Source organism: Netta rufina (genome assembly GCF_964035555.1).
Source record: "Netta rufina genome assembly, chromosome: 29".
NCBI lineage: Eukaryota > Metazoa > Chordata > Aves > Anseriformes > Anatidae > Netta > Netta rufina.
The window spans coordinates 634,248-649,592 of NC_140153.1; the positions used below are offsets into that span (position 1 = coordinate 634,248).

Sequence of the window (15,345 nt, forward strand, 5' to 3'; positions counted from 1 at the left end):
TTAGGTAGTCCTGTGGGAAGCCAGCTGTTAGACTTGATGATCAAACCCCTTGCAACTCAGGAGAGCTGATGATATTCTCCATGAAGTTGGCCCAGATCCCATGAGCTGACCTGATGAGTCACAAAGCTGTGCACACATCTCATGCCGCTAGGAGAAGAACTTCAGGTGAAATGAGTTTTCTCGAATGGAGTGTCTCTAGAGGCCAAGTATCCTGGCTCTGATGAACTACCTGTAGCCAGGGTTTTAGATGCCACGGTAGGCAGGCCTGGTTGGGTGAACATAGCTAAACAAGGCGTGTGCCCTGTCAGGCTCCTTATCTGGAAAGTACAGGCGCATCTTGTCCAGGAGATGGCCTGGCCAGAAGTTATTGTCGCTTGACTTTTGATTCTTATTCTTCTCAAGACGCCTAAAGAAAAATAAAGAAAAAACAAACAAACAAACAAAAAAACAGTCAGAGAGAGTAGCACGTTTTATGGAAATAAAATTCTAGGCAACTTCACTGATATTACTAGTAATGGCAAATGCGAGCCTGACAAGAACCAGCTGCTAGGACTTCTGGAAACCCCTGCCTGTCCTTCTTCTACATGACTGACATTGGAAATGCCAGCTTGTGAAGCTGTCTTGAGAACTGATGTGTTGCCTATCACTGTAGTACATAAACTCTCTGAGATGAACTAGGAAGACTGTGCTCTATTTTGCAAAGTGTTTCTTCTCCTCAAAAGCTTCTCCAGTCTTCCAAAGCTGGATTCTTTAGGACTGCCTTTCTTCCATGAGCTCAGCTGTGAGGCTGAGTCTTTCTATTCAATCGGATTTGGGAATCACTTTGACTAAAGAAGGTGCTGCAAGTGCTATGACCAAGCTGGTAGTGGACATCCCAGTTTCATGGGTCAGGAAAGACCTTTGGACACTCATGAACTCCTTGGACAGTACGAGTCCGAAGACAGCAGGGACAAGGACAGCAAAAGAACATGGACTCGTTTTGGAAGAAAAGCTTTTGTGGGTGACCTGAGATGCAAGAAAAATTAGGGCAAACTGCCTCTGTTCTCAGGGCTGACATTGTGTCTATGTCTAGAAAACTTGCATCTCCAGATCCTACAGATAAATGTTGAGATGCAAAGAACGTTGCTCAGTAAAACAGATCTGCCACCTGCATCTGACTTTTCTCCTGCAACGGTTAGTAACGCTCTGAAGGGTCAGTGTTCTAGAGCAACAGAGGAACTGAGGTGCAATGGGAGGAAACGAAGCACCGCCCTACTAGGAGCAGCTGGCTGCTGGCTGCACGCTGCTGTAGCAGGCTGCTTCTGCCCCCGACTGGAGAGCTTCTCCAGTCATCCAAAGCTGGAGTCTTTGGGATTGCCTTTCTTACGCAAGAAAAAACATTCTCTGAGAGGATTTCCAAGAAGCGTTGGGTTGGCCTGACGAGGACCGTCTTAGGTGAGAAGTTCTGTCATCTCTGCAGTTTGGAGTACAGAGAAGCTGTTCGCCAGCACCACTGCAACCCCGCAAGTCAGCAAAAACACAGCAGTGGCCGTGTAGCTGAGAAGAGATCTCTCTTCCTCTGCTATCGCTTGCTGCTACCTTGCAGCACCCTAACGTTCCACTTTGATACCTCAGTACCGCCTCTGATGCAGTGGGAGCTGATGCACAGCAGGGCAGCAGGAAGGGACTGATCATAAGCCCTCTTTGAACCAACCTGTTTTCTGCCTCCTTGGCCTGTTTTCCTGATGCACTTTTTGACCTGGACATGCTCAGAGGAGATGTGGCGTCAGCATGTCCTGTGCTGTAGTATCCTCCAGGCTGCCTGATCTTCCTCACGTCTTCTCCTTCTTTGATGATCTTGTCTCCTGGGTGCAGCAGGCCTGTTGACAAAGCGCACAGAGAAAAGCAATGGTGTATGGACAGCCAATGCTGAATAGCCAAGAAAACTCTGTTCTCCTGTTGCCCCAAGCCTGTCCCCCTGCCGATCCAGGTCACCTCTGGGTTTGGTCAGTGATACTGACCGGGAGGGGACAGAAAAGATGGCCCCGCTCTGGAAAGGAGGAAGACGTGATGGCCCAGCAAGTGCTGAGAGGACATGATGGCCCTGGCCAACTTCACATGGGGCCTCTTCCCACATGCCCTGCCCTGGGCTCAGGAGCCCCATTTCAGCTCAGCCCTTCGCTCACGTTGCAGGTGTAGCAGTGTCCAGCTGACACAGCTCTGACACAGCTGTGCCTGGCCATGGACCTGCTGAACCTGACCATGGTCTGACCATGACCTTTGCCTGACCTTGCACCTGCCCCATCACCATGAACTTGCCTCATTAACTGCACTCGTGTCTGAGCCTGGCTACCAGTCCAGGGGGACGTGGCCCTGGCTGCTCCGTAGCACTCTTTGCTATCTCAGCCCTGCTCTGGCCCTGCTGATGGTATTGCTGATCCTAATCAGCAGCATCTTCCGTGGCCCTCCAAGGGCTGCAAACATTCTCCATCAGCAGTGCCCCACCCTGAACATGCATCGTGCTTCTGGGTCTTGGGAAGAGGCAGGAGCATGTCAGGCTTAGTACGTTCACATTAGTACATTCCTTGCTCTTTGCTTTACCTCTTTGCAGCGCTTTGTCGGTGAGACAGATGTTACGCTCCTTGCACTGCTTGGAGCAATTCAGATAGTTCACAACGGCATTTCTGCGATAGTGGTCAACCAGTGCTCCCATGTCACCCTCTATAGTTGATGGCAGGCAGTGTTCATCGACGGGTGCGTCCCCAGATCTCACCAGCCGACACTTTTCTTTCCATTCTATCGGGCTGTCTTTGATCTGCAAGTAAAGCAATGGTCCCAGTTAGCTTTCAGTGAGGCCCTGGAGTTGCTGCGTTCCCTTTGGAGAAACTACAGGCAGGGATCCATCTCAGAAGTGCGTGTAGATGGGACTCAGCACCCTGCAATGGGACCAAGCGCTTATCTGGGAGTGCCATTCCCTTCCAGTGCCAGGCCCACAGGCAGACGCTCCCTAGAGCACCAAGCACAAGAGCAGCATACTGGACATAGGTGCCCCAGCTGAAAAAAGTCTCCCAGCCACCATCTCTTTTCTGATTGTGTCAGGTTCACTAGAGCTCAGATGACTCCATCCCCACACCTGAACATTGCTTCAACTTCCATTTCTTGCCACTTCAGTTACCCAGAAAAGAGTGTTTACATCACCAGAGTGTTCAGAAGACAAACCAGTTGTTTGAGACAGCTTGTAGCATCTCAGCTGTGAGGCACGATGTGGTCAAGGGACTACTGAGAAGGTAATATCCAGAACAATCTCCAACCTTCTCCTTTGCTGCCCACCCCACATTCGCGAGTACGTAGAGGTGCGCCTTTTTTCCTGCCACACTACCTTCTCCAGCCGTCTGCTCTCTCTTGAGCGCTTTCCAATCTCTTCCATTTCATCCCAGTGTAAATGTCGCCGGCCTGGCTCAGTGTTGACTGGGGGCACTTCCAAGAGTATTAGCTTTTCTTTGGGCTCCGTGGGAGGGCAAGGCTTCATCCCCACAGCTTTGTCCCCAGCAGAAGGTGGAGAAGTGGCAGCTTTGCAAGCGTTTCTCCGGACCCGAGGCTGTGCATCTACAGCAGTTTAAAAAGCAAACAAATGAAAAGCTCAGAGAAACCCTGTTAGACAGTAGCAGAAATAAAAAAAAAAATAAAAAATAAAAAAAATAAAAAAAAAAAAAACAAGGCTGAAACAAGGCTGATCAATGTTTATAAGGCAAAAAGCTTTGGCATTTTGTGCAGTCTGGAGCACCCAACAGATGACGATCTTTGAATGGAAGCATCCTTTCGCTTTCAATCCAGACACACATATTACAGACGACTCCCATCTCCGCTTTGCCCCATTCTGTTTCATGCTCGCAATACATGTTTAGTCTACAAAACAATTAGTACAACAACACAGCAGCAAAATGCCTCTTCTCTCCAAGATGTGAGAAGAATGTTGCCATTACCTTCAGATAAAAATGACACAGGTACCATGGCAAGCCTTCAGATTTGGGCTAGGTTTTAAAGAGTAGGACCTTTGAATCTGCATTGTCCAGCTGCCCTCAACAGCTGGAGAAAGGGTCTGCTTCTGATCAGCCGGATGATCAACGCTAACCAATAAAATCCAGTACAGGAGGTTAAACCTCAGGGTTCAGATTCTGAGTCAAACCTAAAAGATCGGATAAGCTGTCTTCCACAGATGGGCTGAGTATTGCACTTCCCCTGGATTCTTTAGCTTCTCCCCAGAGGTCTCTTTTCAGCAACCGCGTTGCAGGACAATAGTCGCAAGGAGCCATATTCTGGATCTACTTTGGCATTCCCTAATGCCACCTGTGTACTTTTAGGGCATCTGCAAGGATATAGATTCCCAGCCCAGGGTTCTCCTCTCACCTTCGCTGGTCTCTTTGGGCTGTCCTTTCCTCATTTCCTGCCACTGCTTTTGACATTCAATCAGATCTTCACTGCTTATATAATTCCTCCGCTTTGAAGAAGTCAAGAAGATGACCACATCCTCCAGTTCCTTGTCACTGATGGGAACTTTTGTCTGGCAGCCAAAACAGGAAGCAACAGTGTGATCAATAAAAAAACAAGGCTTGGCCCAGAGTAGGGGGGAGATGAGCTTTGCTGTTGTTTTAAATGCTTTTTCAGAAAAGGCACAGAGGCAACCTGTTGAGCTTTAAGCTTTACATGAGTTTACCAAGCACTGAAAAATTTACTGGTCTTTTGCTGTCCTCTGCTGAGCTCTCAGCTTTCAATGTGCCAAACTTCTCAGCCATCTGGGCGTCAAGAAGCTAATTTGGCTTGGAACAGAATATCAGAAAACACCTGAACTGCTAAACCCTAACAGACCTGGACATGCTCTTGACAGTTCTGTACCGTTGCAGCCTGTGGAAAGTGAGGCTCAGCATGAGCTCTGCTGTGCCAACAGGTACTAAAAGGCAGTGCAGCGGGCAGACACATGAAACTGGCCAAGGAAAGACCAAGTATCAACACGAGGAAACTTGATGCCAGTTCAGGCCACGTTACTGAGCGCTGACTGTCTTTAGAGACTATGAGGCAATGAGTTTCACTCCCTCCTGGGACTCAGTCTGGGTGACAGCTCGCATCTCTGCAGCCTTCCCTTCCCTCTTCCCTTCAACATTTCACAGGCTGTGGGAGCCATCCTCTGAGAGTAACACAAGGGAAGTTGGAGTTTTTCCACTTCTCCGTTGGGTTGGCATGCAGCAAAACAAGGCAAAGTTGCAGCAGTTCCTTACTTTTCTCTTCCCTACATACCTCCTTGATGACTTTAATGAAGTCTGCTCTCATGATCTTTCTCTGTTCCATTCCAGCCTTTCTGAAGATGTCTACCATTGTCAACTTCTGTTGGTGTAGGAGGTTATGCAGTGCAATAAGAGCTTCAGGGTATGGTGCACAAATAAGGGGAAGGCTACCCTTCTTCCGGGTCTGGCTCCTTGGTGGTGGTGAACACTGAAAAGGAATTAGAAAATACCCTCAAATCACCGTTATCCAGAATCACTGTGCCAGCAGATGCAAAGTGGCTGGGATAAAGCAGCGTCGCGCTGCCGACTTACAAGCAGATGCTGAGGCCGTGGCACGGCCACAAGAGATGAAGTACAGTAATCCCAAGAGTGGCACAACACAAGGTATACTTACGTCTGGCCTGTCGGTCTCGACTGACTTGCTTCTAGCCCTCTGGTCTACTTTAGCTGCCGTTATTCGTTTCCTGACTCTTTCTTCCAGTTTGGTAAAGGTAGGTTTATGACTCAGCCATTTTTCAACATCTCCAAAGCTTTGCAGCTGAGACCGGAGTTGCTTCCTCTCCTGAATCCAAGCCTCCAGCTTTTGTAGATCATCTTTTGTATTACAGGTGATCTCTGGGGAGCTGAGGCTATCTTCTTCTTCCTGTCGCTGCTGAAAAACAGACAAATGACAGAAGCTGGTGTCCTGAGCTGGTTTCAAACAGGGAGAGTCTGGTCTTGCCACACAGGGAGCAAAAACGAATGCAACATGTGGAGCGTGGAGCAAACCTACTTGCTTTCCATTTAAAGACAAGCATTGGATACAGTTTTCTCCCATGGTGTAGTTTGAAACCCTGCTCCAAAACCACTTCTGGCTTGACATTAGTCAAACCATCAGTCATATGCTCGCTGCTTATGTTAGTACTTTAACTGCAGATGAGCTTCTTACAAAATCTAGTGTTGAGATCGCATCGCTATAATGGCTTTGGAGGGGACTTCCTGCGCTGAGGCTTTTCTGAGCTATAGATGGCAAGGGTGTCTGGGCCTGCCACCAATCCCAGGTGTACAACAGCACTGAGAAATAGCCATCAGGCAGTCACAGAACAGCGTCAAGACACGTGTGTCCTGCCTCTTATCAAGGTGTTGGCTCCCTGCCCTGCAAGAGCAGCTGGAACAAAACATCAGCTGTTACGCTCATGAAAAATGGTCTTAGTGCTCTTCATGTTAACTGAAGAGACCAGAAGTAACAGCTGCTCCTGGAGCTCTCCTGCAGCATGCTGCATCAGGAGCTGCCTCAAGCCACTGGACTTAAGTTCCAGGGCAGGGAAAAGGTGTCCTCCTGTCAAGGGACAAAGAGTATGCTTCTGCCCTCACTCTGCTAGACTGCTCTTGGTGTTCCTTGGCTTCTACCAGGAATTCCTTCCTCGTGGCAATGTGCCAGTGGGAATAAAAGCAACAGCCACGTGCCCTGCTCTCTAGAGGTGGCAATACTGCCGGGACTTGGAGACCTTCACAACTCAGCTTCCCCCCAGCCAGCAAAATGCTACCCTGCGGGATGCTTTACAGGGCTTCCCGTACCTGGCCCATCCACATCTCATCCCTTTGTCCCTCATCTTGCTGTTCCAGCAGTTTTGGAAATGTGACTCTTTTTGCTTCTCTGGTCTCTTCTTTCTCCTTGCTGGCCGCAGATGCCTCCAGTTTCCCTCCAACCTGCACCCCCAGTACAGAGCGTGCTTCCTAGAGGAACCCAGAAATGCAACAACAGCAGTTATTCATCTGTTTTTGTGTGTTTTGTTGTTGTTGTTGTTTTCTTTTCCCTTGTCTTTTCCTTTTTCTTTTTTCTTTTTTTTTAATAGTGTTCTTCTCTCCCTCATCTTCTCTATATTTCCCTGAAGGCTTGTCAGCAATTTTTTGCTCCCAAGTTCTTACAGATGCAACCAGAAAGCCATTCTGTTATGACCAATGAACTAACTCAAAACGAGCTATTTTTCAAAACGGGCTACTTTACTACCCCCCAGTAAAGGGATGTTTTCACAGTAAACAACTAAGTATTTAGCACGTACATCCTTTTCCTAAGATGCCCCCACATGATCATCTACAATCAAAAGAGACACAAAAATTATCTCGGACCATATTACATACCTGTCCTGTGTGTCTATGATCTTCAGAAGTAAGCAATGGCAATTTAAGCCTCTTGTGGGGACTTTCTTTGTGCTGCCTTCCTTCTGTGTCTGGACATACAGGGAACAGTCTGAAAATACACACCAGCAGGAGTCAGGAGGTGAATCTGAGTGCAGGAAGGGTTTCTTTTCTCCACCCTCTCTCCAAACGGAGAGACCAGGGTCGTGGAAATCTAAAGAACCATGCACATGACTCGCAGCTGCTGGGATAATGATCAGCATTTAATCACCAAGAAGATCTCAACACTGGAAGGTGCACACGGGCGCACTTACACAAGAGGTTTGAGGCCTTGGAGCTTGAGAGACTGGTGGGTGAGGATGTGTCTGAAAGTCCACCCAGGAGGTTGCCTAGGGCAAGGAAGTTGACTCCACACCTTAAGACTGCCTCCACCAAGACAGAAAGAAGGGTAATCGTTGTAGACAACTCCCTTCTCATGGGATCAGAGGGCCCCTATATGTCGGCCAGACCCTACCCATAGGGAAGTCTGCTGCCTCCCTGGGGCCCAGGTCAGGGACGTTGCCAGAAACCTTCCCAACCTGGCTCGCTCCTCTGATTACTGTCCTCTATTGATAGTCCAGGCTGGCAGTGATGAAATTGCTGAGAGAAGCCTGGAGGCTATCAAAAGGGTTTTCAGGGGACTGGGGCGGTTAGTAGATGGAGCGGGAGTACAGGTGGTGTTTTCCTCCATCCCTGCAGTGCAAGGGAGGGGTACAGAGTGGGTACTCCCACATGCCCAGCGATGGGACGAGGGGGAATGGGCTAAAGTTACGCCAGGGGAGGTTTTGTTGGATATTAGGACAAACATCTCTACTGAAAGGGTTGTTAGGCACTGGGGTGGGCTGCCCAGGGAAGTGGTTGAGTCACCATCCCTGGAGGTCTTCAAAAGATGTTTAGATGTAGAGCTTAGTGATATAGTTTAGTGGCAGACTTGTTAGTGTTAGGTCAAAGGATGGACTCGGTGATCTTGGAGGTCTCTTCCAACCTCAATGATTCTGTCATTCAGTACTAGGGCCGGTTCTCTTCAATATCTTTATCGATGATCTGGATGAGGGGACTGAGTGCACCCTCAATAAGTGTGCAGACGACATCAAGTTAGGTGCAACCAGCACCTGACTTCAGAGCAATCTGAGCAACCAGCTCTGACTTCAGAGCTGATCGCACTTGCAGCAGCCCACTGGACTGAGACCTTCTGAGAGGTAGGAGCCTATAAAGCATGCCACACAAGCACAAGAGCATAAGGCCACTCTAACAAATCCTTTACATCTCACCTGCCAGGAGACTCTTTTGCCTTTGTTTCCTCCTCTGCTTCTTCCTTCGCTTCAGCTATGCACAATGTGCTTGGAGAAAGTCTCCTTTGCGCAAGTTTTAATGTATGAAGAAGAGACGCTGTAAACACAAAAGGAGAAAACTTCTCAGCACATCAGGCACAGATCTGCTCTGCAATGTTATAAGCTAGCTGAGGTATCCCTGTGATTCCTTCTGAGACCTGTTTTCTAGAAGATTGCAAGCCCTTCCTGACACCAGATCCCATCTGACCTTTAATACCCACAGTGCTGCATTACTCCTTTTGCTGTGATCTTTCTGCTGCAGCAGCAAGTCCATTCCCTCTGAACAGTGGGGGTTTTGCGGGGAGACACATTTTGGTGCCTAACAATCTCTTTTGGGGCAACAATTTCTTGGAGCGGCATAAATGTTTTTTCTACACAGGCTTTCTATCCTGGTGCATTCAACTCAAGCACGTTATATCTGTGATATTCATGAGGAATTAAGAATGAGGAGTTCCCAGCTTTAGAGGAGAACCAAAGTTTTGGCACAGCTTGGCAACCTTTGTGCATTCTTCTCGACACAATTTTTCTCATCAAATGACAACATGGTGATTCAAAGCGGTATGCCCAGCCCCTCAGTCTCCCACAACTCAAGACGGAGTTTGTTATTCACAGTGCTAGTGGACTTGCCGAACATTGACTCCCTCCTGCACAAACAAACCCATAAAATGGAAGAGAGGCACCCTTTGGCATGTAATGCAGGGGAAAAACATACTTCAGCACTATCTTGTTCAAAATGTGTCCCTTGAGACATACCAGGAGGGTAAACAGAGGCATACAGCATGCCTCTGCTATCCCAGGCATCTCACTGTAACCTGAGTCCCAAGCACCCCCCAGCGAGGACAACAGGGAAAGGCACAAACCTCCACCAGCAATCAGTCATTAACGTTACCTTGTGCATTAAGTACCTCTTCCTCTGCAAGACGCTCCCTAGCAAGCCGAGGTACCGCCTTAATCTCAAACCTGGAAGTAGGAAGAAGGCACCGTTCTGTGAAAAGGGCTCCTTTGCCAGATTAATGTCAAAGTATCCGTGGAGAGTCCAACACATGCCCTAAACCATTCAAACTGAGCAGTGCTGGCCTCGGAACAGCTCAGCAACCCCTCGCTAGACAGAGGTTTGGGTTTTTATTTTGCCTCAGTGCTCCTGTGTCGTCCTGACACAAGAAGGCATTTCAGAGTTCCTTTGATTGACACGAGTTTCACCAAAGACATGGAAACATCACAGGCAGGGGACAAGCATAGATCTGGTCCTTGTTCCACCTGCTAAGAGATCCTGTCCATGTTGCATTCAAAACAACAGAAACATTAGGATCTTACTTCTTTTAGATATTTTGGCAGTTTTAACCACATAAAAGAGAAGAAGCAGATGAAACATTAGGTGAGTTGCTTCAATGCGTCTGCAGAGCAAACCAGTTGCCTCTGACTGGAGTAATGGTAAAATGCAGAACACGGTCAGTAACTGAGGGTGATGCGTAAGCCCAAGCTAAGCAAAAGCAAGGATGAAATTAACTGCAAAACAGTAGTTTGAAAGAGCACTACCGATCATGAGCTGAGCACATGTGAGTGCGCGCAGAGCAGGGCTGCAGGAACAAATATACTTACTGAGGGAGCAGGTGGGCACGGCCAAAATGGCTTGGGAAGAGGGCAGTTTCTTTGTCCAGTCTGACCAACTTTTTCTGCAGCAGGGACAGAAACATCTGACATGAGTCCAAGGAAAAGAGCTCAACATTCACAGAGGCCTTTCTGTAGCTCCAGGAATTCACTGCCTCTCAGCAAACTTCTGGACAAGTGCCTCAGCCAGTTAAAACACACTGCACAGCACATGATCTGCTAGGGTGAGGAACACTGCCAACCTTTTCACAAGGACCGTAGTTAACAGCCTCAGCCTGTGAACAAGTCAATGGAGCATACACAAGGGAAGGCCCGTCATGAGCCTCGGCTTCCAGCTGCTGCTTTCAGTGGGGTCGCTTGCTTTAGCTATTCCTGAGTGCAGCGCAAATGGGTCAGAGCTGGCTTTATCCCCAGAGTTTTTCACAGGAGTCAGAGGATTGCGTTGGCAGTGTGGAGGAACACGGAGACCAGACCTTTTCTGCTGGGACAGGAGAACTACACCAACAGCCTGCCTGCATCCAAAAGGGCCTGGTGTCCTTGTGCCTCAGCCTCACGCCCGCAACGGGGGGAACATCATCAGCCTAGCCGTTGCTTTGGCTTCTTTCCTATTTATGGCGAGGCCCTTCCAGTGCTATCCTTTGCCCAGCGACGATACGACTGCACGCATTGCCAGCAGTCATACAGAAAATAAAAGAAAGAAAACAGAAAGCTCTCACTGCGATGGACTGTGCCTAGCTCCAGCATCCTGGCAGCTCACAGCTGCCAGCAGGGCTCAGTGCCCCCACCCTTTGATGGGGCTTCAAACCCTCTCTAAGTAGGACTGCAGAAACAATAAACTTACAGCGATCAGCTTCTCTACCACGTATGTGGACTTGTTGAGACTGTGTAAAAACCCTTCAGAAAATGTCATTTTCACTCTTTGCCCTCGGATAGCAAGAGTGCCAAAATCCTTTAAGGTGAAGTCCGTGTCCTCCCTATTTGTGAGGATGCGGTAGAAGTATTGCAAGGTCTCCTCCAAACAGCTCTGCACTATTTCCTTGCTGTACGGGACGTTCAGGCGCATATTCTCATAGCTCAGCACCACTATCTTCATATCATCTGGAAAAAATGAGGAACAATGCAACTTGCACTGCAGTTGAACAGATTCAAACAAAGTGCCAGGAGCTTCCAGCTAAAACATGCTGCTGTAACTGCTGTAGTCTAAGCCTTGTACGACTCCTTAAAGCAGCTGATGTATGCTCCCCCTCAAGAGAAATTGAAATCACTCCATCAATGTACCAAGTGCACAGCTGTGACTCCTCAGCCCAGAGATAGGACCCAACGACCTCAGCCATCTGCGGAACACAGGAGGAGGAGGCAAAAGGAATGCGGCTGGTTCCCATGCAAAGAGCCCAGGCTCAGTGCACGCCTGGTCTGGGGAGACCTGCCTTGCACTGAGACAGGCAAGCACAAGAACTCTTCCAGACAGTTCTGGACAGTCCCTGTGGCCTTCAAAACTGAGGAACAAATGTCTCTGCTTTTGGTACCAATGCCCTTTACCCCAGGGCTGCCCGACAGAAGTTCCTATCCAGGAGAAGCTGGGAGTCATTGGAAAGAGAAGACCCACCCCAAATGAAGCACCAAGCTCTTAGTGCTGCGCAGGTCTCATCCATGGCACACAGTAGCCAAAGCAATGGCAGCAGTTGACAGAAATTACAGCAAATCTGGCCATTGATGGGTTTCTATGCCAGCCATCTCTTCTCTCTCTCAGGGCCTTCTGACGGCATCTGAGTTGCCTATCAGCACTTCTAAACAGCAATCGACATAACCCCTTAATACATGTACACATGGGAAAACAAGACTTTAATTGGTATTCTTACCAGGAACACGTACGCAACGGTGTTTCAGGTTACGAATCTGTCCAAGAGTCTTGGACAGTGAAAACACAGGTCTCCGAAATGTGAACACCTGGCCATTTTCAAAAGATAGCCATTTTTTAATATGGAACGTCCCCAGTCCTGTTACAGTGACGGCCCGAGGCTGGTAAAGAAAAGAAGGGGAAGCATGTTTAAGTTGGAAAACAGAGTGAGGACTTGTGACATCTTGCAACGGGGTGCCCTGTGCCCTGCCCACTCCCAACGTGGCATGGGGTAAGCTGGGGGAGCTGGGAAAGCTCATGAGAAGACCCACATACTCGGGGCATTTTCTCTCCTTCCTTTGCCCCTCAAGAAAATGCGCGGTGAAGTAAAGCAGGTGGAGGAGGTCTAGCCCATCCTTCAGCTAGGTCCCTTCCAGCAATTGGGGTTAACCCTGGAAGCATCCCCAGCTGTCTGTTTGCTCTCTCCACTCTGAGAGCGAAGAACAGAGAAGCCCCAGCAAGTTCTGAACACATTTTCCTACCGATTTGTATCTTTGATATAAATATAAATACTTGATTTTCTGCTGGGTTGGTTTCAATTATTACAATTATTTCAATTTACAGAGAAGCTGGTCTTTGGCACACTTGGGGCACATCTGTATGTGTCAGTGCAGCTCTGGGAAGAGCAATGGCATTTGCTGGCACAGGGCTGCCAGGACTTCCTGAAGCCGTGGGGTGAGGGGAGGGGTAGGGTGCAGTCCCACCTTCGTCATCATGAGCAATTGCCGAACCTGCTTGGACACACCACCCCAAATTGTGATGACATCTGGAAAGCAAGGGAAGGACATGTCAAGCTCAAAGTCAGCGAGTCCATGGCCCATCAGCACATTTCTTTACAAGGCGTTTGCAGATGCAGGTGTGATCTAACACAGCTCCCAGCATGAATCCATCTGTGACTCTGGATGAATTTTTGACTGATACCAGTCTAACAGCTCTGCCATGTCCCAGGAAAGGTCTGCAGCTGCAGGAGCTCTTAAAAGGGTTTTGGACAAGGGAATGTAGCCTGTAGGCATCTGAAATGGGAGGGCCTCTCTTAGCCCTAAGCCTTTTCTGAGAGCCATGAGGCACAGGAGGCTGCAGCAGGAAGAAGCCACAGGCAGGGAGGGGCTCAGCCCCTTCATGAGAGGCCTTGCTGAAATGCTGACAAGTCAGCAGATCTCCTCCTGACACGCGTATTTCTGGCAGTTTCTTGGGAGCCCATCAGGAACTGCAGGAACCTCAGCCTTCTTCCAACCGTGCACGCATCTTTCCCTTCAGAGACAGACCTCCACGTGTGACCTACCAGCAAGCGGAACCCGGCCACAGGACTGCCACCATGGGCAGGGCAGGACGCCACACACACAGCACCCTTGGGGCCTCCCCCACAGACAAGAACCTCGCTTTCCACAATTTGTAGAGTTCATATCAGTCTATAGCTACACTCATAAGAGGTCCCAAATGCCTTACCATTGACAGAAAGCTTCTTGAGTGTGGGAAACGTGACCTTGGCGCAGCCCTCAACCTCACTGCAGCGCTCAATGTTAGTGATTAGCACTTCCAAGTTTGTCATGATCCTGCTTTGGGTCAGCACGTGAGGCTAGAGAGTGAAAGATCTGTGATGTTTCCTCCCTTTTTGATGTCCTCTGTGCTTCACCAAATAGCTCCTGCACCGTCCTACGCCTCCCTTTGTCCTCTGAGACTCTGAGCTACAGGAGAGACTTCTCGTGTCCTCCAGAGAAAACTGGATGCAAGAGCCTCCTTCAACGCCCGAGCTCACTGAGGCAATGACAGAAAGGGCCTGGCACGCTGTGGCGTAAGGGGAGCTGCCATTGTGATGCAGACGTGTCCCTCTGTGACCCGTGCTCAAGTCAGAGGGGTGCAGGGCCACTCCTTAACACAGCCCCTGCGACCCAGCCACCTCATTGGGCCCTGCAGCAAGAAGGGGGTTGCATGTTAGGGAACTGCTCCCCCATACACATGCCTTCTCCTCACTCCCCAACGAGGCTGTGAGACAGGAAGAGCCTCTGAGATGTCACCAAAAGGAGGACAGAACCTCTGTTAGTAAGGAAAGCGGCTGGGTTCACAGTACTAATGGCATAATAATAATAATAATAATAATAATAATAATAATAATAATAATAATAATAACATTAGTAAACTAATACTCCATTCTACACATTCCTTTTCTTCTTTGGTAGCTGTAAACAGGTCATCTAGGTATTGCAACGGTGTCCCCTTTTCCTGAAGGGGTTTTCCAAGCTTTGAGATCACAGGCTAGTTGTTGCCCGAATACGGTGGGTTCATAATTTGGTTCATAATTACATCCTTTCAGGGAGTCCTATCTAGAGCTTTCTCTGGACTCACCAGGAATTGATTTCAGAGTTTAATAGACAGAATCACAGGATCACAGAACTGTCTAGGTTGGAAGAGACCTCAAGATCATCGAGTCCAACCTCTGACTTAACACTAACAAGTCCTCCACTAAACCATATCACTAAGTTCAACATCTAAACGTCTTTTAAAGACTGCCAGGGATGGTGACTCCACCACTTCCCTGGGCATCCAACCCCAGTGCCTAACAAACCTTTTGGCAACTTTAGCCCATTCCCCCTCGTCCTGTCACCAGGCACGCAGGAGAATAGACCAACCTCCACCTCGCTACAGCCTCCTTTAAGGTACCTACAGAGAGCAATAAGGTCGCCCCTGAGCCTCCTCTTCTCCGGGATGAACAAACCCAGCTCCCTCAGCCACTCCTCGTAAGACTTGTTCTCCAGACCCCTCACCAGCTTCGTCACCCCTCTCTGGACTCGCTCGAGCACCTTGATGTCCTTCTTGTAGTGAGGGGCCCAAAACTGAACACAATACTCGAGGTGCGGCCTCAGCAGAGCCGAGTACAGGGGGACAATCACTTCTCTAGACCTGCTGGCCACACTGCTTCTTATACAAGCCAGGATGCTGTTGGCCTTCTTGGCCACCTGAGCACACTGCTGGCTCATATTCAGCCAACTATCAATCAATACTCCCAGGTCCTTCTCCGCCAGGCAGCTTTCCAACTACTCATCTCCCAGCCTGTAGCGCTGCTTGGGGTTGTTGTGCCCCAGGTGCAGGACCCGGC

The 15,345-nt window shown here is 49.0% G+C and overlaps 1 protein-coding gene across 3 annotated transcripts in view; it reads right to left on the reverse strand.

Moving 5' to 3' along the window:
• Window positions 1-15,345, reverse strand: part of LOC311220002 (EF-hand calcium-binding domain-containing protein 12-like) — an 18,607-nt gene continuing 3,262 nt past the window's right edge. The window contains exons 2-16 of one of the 3 annotated variants that reach the window (XM_084303363.1): window positions 12,956-13,017; window positions 12,214-12,373; window positions 11,196-11,452; window positions 10,346-10,419; window positions 9,636-9,706; window positions 8,687-8,804; window positions 7,380-7,488; window positions 6,816-6,974; window positions 5,653-5,907; window positions 5,272-5,466; window positions 4,387-4,540; window positions 3,359-3,585; window positions 2,581-2,794; window positions 1,694-1,859; window positions 1-406 (exon numbers count right to left, since the gene is read on the reverse strand). In XM_084303363.1, the coding sequence (XP_084159489.1) occupies window positions 244-406; window positions 1,694-1,859; window positions 2,581-2,794; window positions 3,359-3,585; window positions 4,387-4,540; window positions 5,272-5,466; window positions 5,653-5,907; window positions 6,816-6,974; window positions 7,380-7,488; window positions 8,687-8,804; window positions 9,636-9,706; window positions 10,346-10,419; window positions 11,196-11,452; window positions 12,214-12,373; window positions 12,956-13,017 (2,384 nt within the window). In that variant the 3' untranslated portion in view covers window positions 1-243. Of the gene's footprint in view, window positions 407-1,693; window positions 1,860-2,580; window positions 2,795-3,358; window positions 3,586-4,386; window positions 4,541-5,271; window positions 5,467-5,652; window positions 5,911-6,815; window positions 6,975-7,379; window positions 7,489-8,686; window positions 8,805-9,635; window positions 9,707-10,345; window positions 10,420-11,195; window positions 11,453-12,213; window positions 12,374-12,955; window positions 13,018-15,345 lie in introns of all 3 variants that reach the window. The other 2 variants (XM_084303362.1, XM_084303364.1) reach the window with 2 other exon arrangements.